At 39.8% G+C, this 9,213-nt stretch overlaps 1 protein-coding gene across 1 annotated transcript; it reads left to right on the forward strand.

The window, feature by feature from the left end:
- The first annotated feature begins 509 nt into the window (after positions 1-509).
- Positions 510-2,410, forward strand: LOC112281111 (tubulin alpha chain). The gene is made up of 2 exons (XM_024517301.3): positions 510-808; positions 1,032-2,410. The coding sequence occupies exons 1-2, from the start codon at positions 716-718 to the stop codon at positions 2,292-2,294; spliced, it is 1,356 nt and encodes a 451-aa protein (XP_024373069.1). The 5' UTR covers positions 510-715; the 3' UTR covers positions 2,295-2,410.
- Positions 2,411-9,213: the final 6,803 nt, after the last annotated feature.

A 9,213-nucleotide genomic window follows, 5' to 3' on the forward strand; every position in this document is an offset into this window, starting at 1 on the left:
GAGTCCCATGCCGAGGTTGATCGCTCGCCGCTCGCTCGCGGAGTACAAAGCATATGTACAGCCTCGGGCCTCAGGGGAGCAATATTTTGAAACCAATACGTGATGATGACCCGAAACCACTGTTTCTCCTTTGTGATGGAATGAAATGCAGGCGGCTGCCAGCACCAACACATCGATCGGCGACTGTAAACAAACTAGCTCGAAGGAGTTGCTGTTGTTGGCATGAAGTAGTGAGGTGAGGTGAGATATTTGGTTCGTGGAAGACGGCCTGTTCGTGGAGTTATCTTGGCCTGCCTGATACAAGATGAGCCGTCGCTTGGTCTGTCAAGTTAAAAATGTCCTCCTGAGCGGGAAAACGGTTATGACCCACCACCGCGGTCCCAACGGGACAGCCGGGATCCACCGGGAGAGGGGATCCCGGTACCGGTTCAGCCGGTGCGGCCAATGAGGGATCGTCTCTCTCGAACCATAAGGTTGCCACTCGAGGGTAGGGCATTGCATAGCATAGCCGCAGCGCTGGTCTCATCTCACTTCTTGGAGGCGTCTTCGTACACGCCTACCTCGAAGTTTTCTCAAGCTTTTTTGTCTCTGCGCTCGTCGTTGCACCGTGCTGTGTATAGCTGAGTTGGTTTGTGCATTGAGTGCGCTCAGGTTCCCGAGTCGTAGCCCTTTCTTAAATTTTTTTCTGTGACGCGTGTTCGAGAAATTAGCGACAATGAGAGAGTGCATTTCGATCCACATCGGTCAGGCCGGTATCCAGGTCGGAAACGCCTGCTGGGAGCTGTACTGTTTGGAGCATGGCATTCAGGTATGTGCTCGAGTGCCGAACAGGAAGGTTGATTTGTTTTTTGTTGTTTTTATTGCGAGGGTTGGGGCAGTGATTGTATACACAGGGAGGTTCTTTTTTGCTATGTGCGAGTGAAATGAGGGCTGCGACCAGATGTAGAGGTGATGCAGGCGTCTGGGGATTTTGCAGTGGCAGCTCGCAGTGTTAGAGGTGATCTGAGAGATGTGTGTTTTGGTTGGTGCAGCCTGATGGACAGATGCCAAGTGACAAGTCGGTGGGAGGAGGAGACGACGCCTTCAACACTTTCTTTTCGGAGACAGGAGCCGGGAAGCACGTTCCTCGTGCGGTGTTTCTCGATTTGGAGCCGACTGTGATCGATGAGGTGCGCACCGGAACGTACCGTCAGCTGTTCCACCCGGAGCAGCTGATCAGCGGGAAGGAGGACGCGGCGAACAACTTCGCCCGTGGTCACTACACTATCGGGAAGGAGATAGTGGACCTGTGCCTTGACCGGATTAGGAAGCTGGCGGACAACTGCACGGGTCTGCAGGGCTTCCTTGTGTTCAACGCTGTGGGAGGAGGAACGGGATCTGGTTTGGGAAGTCTGCTGCTGGAGCGCCTGTCCGTGGACTACGGGAAGAAGTCGAAGCTCGGGTTCACAGTGTATCCATCGCCACAGGTGTCGACCTCCGTGGTGGAGCCATACAACAGTGTGCTGTCGACGCACTCGCTGTTGGAGCACACCGACGTGGCTGTGCTGCTGGATAATGAAGCGATATACGACATTTGTCGGAGGTCTTTGGACATCGAGCGCCCAACTTACACGAACTTGAACCGGCTGGTGTCTCAGGTCATCTCCTCCTTGACCGCGTCACTCCGGTTCGACGGTGCGCTGAATGTGGATGTGACGGAGTTTCAGACCAACTTGGTGCCATACCCCAGGATTCACTTCATGCTGTCGTCGTACGCACCAGTGATATCGGCGGAGAAGGCGTACCACGAGCAGCTGTCGGTGGCGGAGATCACGAACTCTGCGTTCGAGCCGTCATCTATGATGGCGAAGTGCGATCCTCGTCACGGCAAGTACATGGCGTGCTGCCTGATGTACAGGGGAGACGTGGTTCCGAAGGACGTGAATGCCGCGGTGGCGACGATTAAGACGAAGAGGACCATCCAGTTTGTTGACTGGTGTCCCACTGGATTCAAGTGCGGCATCAACTACCAGCCACCGACGGTGGTGCCGGGTGGAGATCTGGCGAAGGTGCAGAGGGCGGTGTGCATGATTTCGAACAGCACGAGCGTTGCAGAGGTGTTCTCCCGGATCGACCATAAGTTCGATCTGATGTACGCGAAGCGCGCTTTCGTGCACTGGTATGTGGGCGAAGGTATGGAGGAGGGAGAGTTTTCGGAGGCTCGTGAGGATCTTGCGGCTCTGGAGAAGGATTACGAGGAAGTGGGTGCGGAGTCGGCTGAGGACGGCGGCGAAGACGACGGTGAAGAGTACTGAGGGGGGTGGCATCTGTAGGCTTTCGATGTCCATACATGGTGGACCAGAGTCAGTAAGCTGACCTGGATTTTGTACATGGAAGTAATGCTATAACGGGAAGACTTTTCTCAGTCTCAGATGTCAGTGCCGATTGTGGTCCGTGTTTGGGGACGTTTGTTGGGGACTCTATTGTCTTTTCGCATGGATGATTGTTTCGCGTAATGGTGTAGCCGGAATGGTATGGTATGCAATGCGATGCAAGTGTGAGGATGGGGTTGTGGATGTTGTGTCGAGCCTCCGGACGTGTGTCCCGGGTCGGTACTCAATTGGCCACAGTCGTGCTCAAGGGTGCTGTTAAGACGCTGGCTTTTGAATTTGGCGGAACTATCTCCGAGTAACGTCATCGTGAGCGCCCGCCGAGTCGCATCTGTGCGTCGCAGTGGCGTAGTAGGGGCTGTCTCATATGGAGTGGATTGTGGAGGAAGCGAGGCTGACAATGATGGAGAGAGCGTAGGGACGGCGAACGGCGACGCGGAGCAGATGGATATGTCGATGCTGGAAAGGGTGGAGCGGAGTGACCGGATTGATGGTTTTGGACCCCGGTGTGGCAACGTACAGCGAGGCAGGTAGTGTACGCCTCATCCTGTGCGAGTGGGCACCGAAGGACATAGTGTGTCGTGACTAGGGGTCCCCGCAGCGGTGCTCAGGAGAGTTTACAAGCGACCCGATCACAGTGTGCTGTGTCAGCCGCATTAGGGGGAGGAGATAGCTCTGTCCGATGAGCATTGTTACGAAAAAGGAAAGACTTGTCCAGGTTATTCTGTAGGTTCAAATTTGAATCGGAAGTCGTTGGAGGCTTTCCACGTGGTGTGAGATTTTTGAGAATCCACTTGAAATTGGCGTACACATACATACATACGTACATGCATTCACATGGTGTAGTGCAGAGTAGATTAACTCCAAAACATTGATGCAGCCATGGGGCTCGGGCACCACCAGATTGTCCTGAGAGGAATTTCAAAGCAGTTAAGTAAGGTGCAGAGCAGCGTGAATGATTGATTGCTATGTGTACATACAGAAGTAGTGTGGGCAGATGGTACAAGTCTGCTCACATGATTGGTTGTCTCCATCTTTTAAACTTTCTTTCGATGATCATGTTACTTTATTTGAAAAGTCATCATAGATTCTTCAAAATCAATCTTACATGGTCACTTCTCTTGGCAAGGGATTCATTCATCTTTCAGGAGGAGGGACAGGTCCCAGTCTTCCATGAAAACGGGCTCACAGAAGAAATAAAGCCCATCAAAGTACCTAGTAATGTTTGCTAGTTAATTGATGGCATTTGAATGCAAAAGACAACGGGACACTGTTTGTGCAGTAGGTTAGAAGTAGCTTTGCTTCCAAGTGTGATGATGAAGTATTAAATATCATCATGTTTCAAACCATAGTTTTTGAGATGGTATGAAGTAGAGGATCTTTTAATTGTAGAAAAATGTGTTGAAATAGTTACATGTTCTGATTTACAGCTTCTTGGCAAAGTTCCTATATTATCTTGCCTCTTTTATGGGTTTGTCAATTACTAGGTGAAGATATCCTATGTATTTAATAAGCTTTTATTTTGTCATTATAGAGTTGTGTTTTGAGCATTTTAAAATATTGGTCACTTGTACCAATTATTTGTGGAAAGAACTCACATTTTTTTTTTTTTTTTTTTTTTTAAATGTTTATTTTATTTTAAATGTAATGTGAGAAAAATTAATAGTAGTTCTTATTAACCAAAAGAAGATTGAATCTAACCACCTACCAACTAATGAAGCTATTTTGACTCTTCATGGGTATAATCTAGGAATATATGTATTAAAAAGAATTCCAACTTCTATATTGAATAATTAACAAACATTTTTGTATCACAAATATATTATATAGAAGACCAAACAAGATATTGAACAAAAGAGTTTCAACAAGAAAGCTAGCAAGAACTTAATTAAACTGGATGAATACAAGATCAATTCCAAGAGAAATAAGTTAGAGCTCCAAGAAATATGTTGTCGAGATTGAGGATCCCCTTAGCCTAAATTCCAATATATACTAGGTATTAGGAAGCTTCTCAAGAAGTTTTCATGTTGCTTAAAGATAAAGCAATCTTAGGAAGCTTCTTGGATAACTTTCTTAATCCTATTAGAACTTTCTAGAATCTTTTAGAATATTTTGAGAACCTTTTAGAATCTTCTAAAAGGTTCTCAAAATATTTTAAGAATGTTCCTAAAATCTTCTTATTTGATGTTCGTAACATCATCTCCTCTTCTAATTCTAAGTTCTACAAAAAACATCAGTTTCATATCTGCAATAGAATAACCAATTTTTAAGTATCATCTTTAAGGTTTTTTTATTTGAGCTGATTGTAGCATAGGCATTTCTTCCCTTGAGAAGGTCTAGCTTCATCTTGAAGATGATCTTACAAAAGTTGCAAGAGTTGGAGCTATTGATCTAATAGTAGTGATAAGAAAAGTTCCAACTTTGACTCTACTTTGAGATTTATAATCTAAAGACTCTCTACTCTGTCCAATTCAACATATTGGAACATAAATTAAATACACTAAGCTCTAAGGTTGTTGTAAGTGATATCTATTGTCTTCATTACATACAACATTTTAGTAGTAGCTTCATAGAGAAGTCATTTTAAAATAAGTTTAGATTTTTGAGAATAACATTGATGAAACTCATGTATTTTTGAAGCACATTAATTAAATTTTTTGTTGGTTCTTATATATGCCTCATTGATATTATAGCCATGTCAGTGAATAAAATATTCTAACTTACTTCTTCTTTCTCAAGAATCAATGACCTTTTTCAATTAATATTTCATATGATTATCTATTTCAATGCAAGGCAATGATGGTTGTATTCTTCTTGGAATAGTTGATTTTATATAAGCTTCTAAGAGAGAAACATGAAAGATTAGATGTACCTTCATGGATGTGGGTAGTTCTAACCAATAAGCCACTAGATTGAATTGCTTTTGAATACAAAATGGTCCTAGTCTTCAGTAGTCCAACTTATCGCAAGGCCAATTGGTCTTAATATTTGATCAAAGAAGCCATACTTTATCTCCAACTTACAAAGTAGGAAATTCCTTTCTAAATTCTTCTAAAGATGCTTTGTAAGAATCTTGAGTTGCTTGTAAATGGAGCTTCAAAGTTGTCTGGAGCTATGACAATTGTTTTGCAAGATCTTTAGCTGTTGGATTTTTATCCTTTGATGTACCTAACAAATTAAGCTTTGGATGATAGTCATAATTAGCGTAAAATGGTGTTTGATGAATTGAAGCATGAAGGATATTATTATAAGCAAACTTTGCTAAAAGTAAATACAAGGTCCAATCATCTTGTTGATAGTTGATGATACATCACAAATACTACTCCAAAACTTAATTGATTTGTTCCGTTTGACCATCGATTTGAGGGTAGAAGGCAAAAAAAAGTTTGATATCTACATTCAATATCTCAAAAAGAGATTTCTAAAACTTTGATATAAATTGAGGTCCTTAATTATAAATAATTTCATTAGATAAGCTATGATATTAATATATATTGTTAAGAAAGAACCTATCATTTCTTCTCCAAAAATTATCTTTTTGTACAAGATAAAATGTGCCATCTTTGTAAGTCAATCTACAACAACATAGATAATATCAAATATAGCTAATAGCAATAGATTAGTAATGAAATCCATTGATATTGAAGACCATGGTTGCTTTGGAATTGGTAGTGGTGAGAAGTCTATAAGAATGATGTCAAGAATTCTTGATCTCGAATAGATGTCACACAAGATGACAAAGTCCTTCACGATCTTTTATATTTGAAAGCACTAAAAATCTCAAGAGATAAGCTCTAATGTTTTGTTAAATCCAAAATGTCTTGCGGTGAGAAATCATGATGAGATTGAAGAACACAAAGTCATGTCAATCTTTCTGGAATATGTAAATAATCTTCAAAATATAAAAGAACTTCCATAAACTTAAACTTATCATTATTAGGGCATTGCTTGATATTACAAACTAATGAGTCCTTAATTGACATTGTATGAATTTATTTAAAAAAAAACTTAAATCAATAGATGTAACCATAGAAATATCACAAAAATAAAATTATTTTAACTTTAAGAAAGTGACATATTACTAATCAAATGTTACTTTTTTAGCCTTTGAAATAAGATACAATCTCTTTCATAAAGCATTTGATAGTCCTTGTTGCTTTCTTGGTTGATATGTAATTACAAAATCAAAACGAGATAATGACATATTCCAACAAGCTTGGCAATGATTCAAAACTCAAATTGACATAAAATATTACAAATTTTTATGATTTATATAAATAATCACAAGATGTGTAGTACCTTCTATCAAGTGATGCATCTACTTTTGATAAGGAGATTGATACATCAAAGAATACGATTCTTAAAGCAGCACATCCATCACCGTTCAGTGCAAACAAAGGATTATTTGGTTGTAATCATTTCACAATTATAAATGATCTCTTAGATACCCCCATCGATTGGAACCTATGAGTATATCATCACTCGATGAAGAAGATGCTAGAGAATCATTGGATGTATTGCCATTCTCTATAAGGCACTTTAATATTGGTCCAAAGATGGCAAGAGCTGTTGAAAGGATACTATGCGGTATTGAAGTTCATGATATGAACATGACGCTTCTTGTTGCTGCAGCTGTTGTATTAGCAAAGTATGGAGAAAGGATAGATATGCAATTCTCTATGCTCTGTAATGACGTTATCAGTGAAATTGTTGATATTGATCTAAACATATCTGGTTCTAAGTTTTATGATAAGACTACAATCAAAAAGAACATTCTTAGGTATTATAGATTCATATTATCTAAGTAATATGATTTGAGTTATAAAAGAGATGGTACAAGATAGAGGATATGTACCTAACGATAATACTGTTGAGTCAGATGAAAGGATGGGCCCATATGCAGGACAAGAGAATGACCTTGTGGTACTATTAGCAAGAAACTTTGTAGATAAGAATCCCTTTGGAGCAAATACAAACGTTCTTACAAAGAAAGATATATCAAACTTCATGCTTGAATATTACAAATCTGTACAAGAGGACATCATAGAGTTTGCTACTATAATAGTAATGCCATCAAATACCCTTGATGCTTCTGTATTTGAGGGTGATATATCTGTGTATGGTACAACAATGTTTATTGAAGAAGAGCTTATGTTCAATCCTACATCTAATGTGCTTGTTCCAAAGCACTATATTGCATCAAGTTTAGAACTACAAGAAATGAAAGAAAAAAGAATATCTCATGATAGCCTACCAAAGATATATGCTGAAGATCGAATATGTAAGTGGTATGGATTTAAAAGAGGTGATATAATAAGAATAGAAAGAGATTATTGCAATGAAGTTTACTACAGAATAGTAATATAAAAAAATAAAAAATATTGATGTAGAAAGGTACTTTTTACACTGGTGTTATTTTTTTATGCTTATCAAGAGACATGGATTCTTATATGATAAAAGAGGTAACCTTAGTCTGGCGCATTAGCGATACAGATGGAAATACACTTTTTGATACTATATGTGTGTCTGAAGATGTTCCTCTTGTCGAAAGACATGTTGGTGACTATCAATGGTACAAGCACTTCTATCCTGCAATGGAAGTCGACAACGCATTAAAAGGTAAAGATGCATTTCTTATTACGTTCATGATTTCAGCCCTTAAAGACGATAATAAGAGGATACCTATAAAAGCATACTTTGACTTTAGCTCAGGTGTAATGAAGATAAGACATGTATCATCATATGCTGTATCTGTTGCTGAACTTGTTAGCATGATTGGTACTACGATCTGTATTGATATACAACAAGATGTTGAAGTCACAAACATAGAGTTATCTGCTAACATAACAAAAGAGAAGCCAGATTTGGAGCTACTATGTGATGTTGTAATGAACGAGCCTAGACTATGCGAGATCTTTTCATTAAGAGAAAAACTCTTCCAATATCCATGAAAGTCAAGTATTCTTTGTATGCTAAACTTGGAATAATAACATTCAAAAGAAGAGAAAGCAAGACTATCACAATATCAAATATTAAGCACGAGGAACATATAGATGACATTATAAACCAGATCCTATTCTTACTTAGTGTCTACGATGAAGTAAAAGATGAGTTTAACAAGTTATACAACTTCATAGTTGAAGAAGAGAAGGTATCTAAACATCGTACACGAACATTTGCTTTAAAAGAAGAAGTTCCAGAGTTGTTTGTATCTGGATATGCAAGAGAGTGCTCTATTAAACCAATAATAATTACAGAACTAGAAGAGGAAAAGTATAAGTCTGAAGGAAGATCAACTATGAGATATCCCAAGGATGGTCCGTACTCAAGAGTATATGCTTGTGACATAGGACTATTTCCAAGACTTAGAAGAAATAGATTACCTAATAAAGATATGTTCGAGTTCCTTCCTTGCTGTTATACTACAGACCATCTTAAGAGACCACAATCTAACTATTACAAATACATGCATGATGTATTTGATGAAAAGAGAAGTCATAAAAAGATAATGTGATTTAAGCCACTATATCCTTTAGAGAATGGCATAGTTGGTAAGGCTCCAAAGGAGCTTCAGGAGATGATGTGTTCAACGGATTTAACAAGAGTAGGTGTTAGGAAAGATAAGTCTTCTATACTGTATTATATGCCCTATTATATTCTAAGAGAGAGTCTAAGCTTTCCTCCCCATATATGTCTTCAGAAGCATATATGAGTGATGCATTTGCGGAAGCATTTGGTGAACACGACAAGGTTTGATGGGCTACAACAAAGATCCGATCACTACGATAAGGGATGCGGTCTACATCAGTCTATGCATCGGACTTCAGGCAATTAGCATGCGACA

The sequence above is a fragment of the Physcomitrium patens genome, chromosome 4, assembly GCF_059467195.1.
Source record: "Physcomitrium patens ecotype Gransden chromosome 4, ASM5946719v1, whole genome shotgun sequence".
Classification (NCBI taxonomy): domain Eukaryota; kingdom Viridiplantae; phylum Streptophyta; class Bryopsida; order Funariales; family Funariaceae; genus Physcomitrium; species Physcomitrium patens.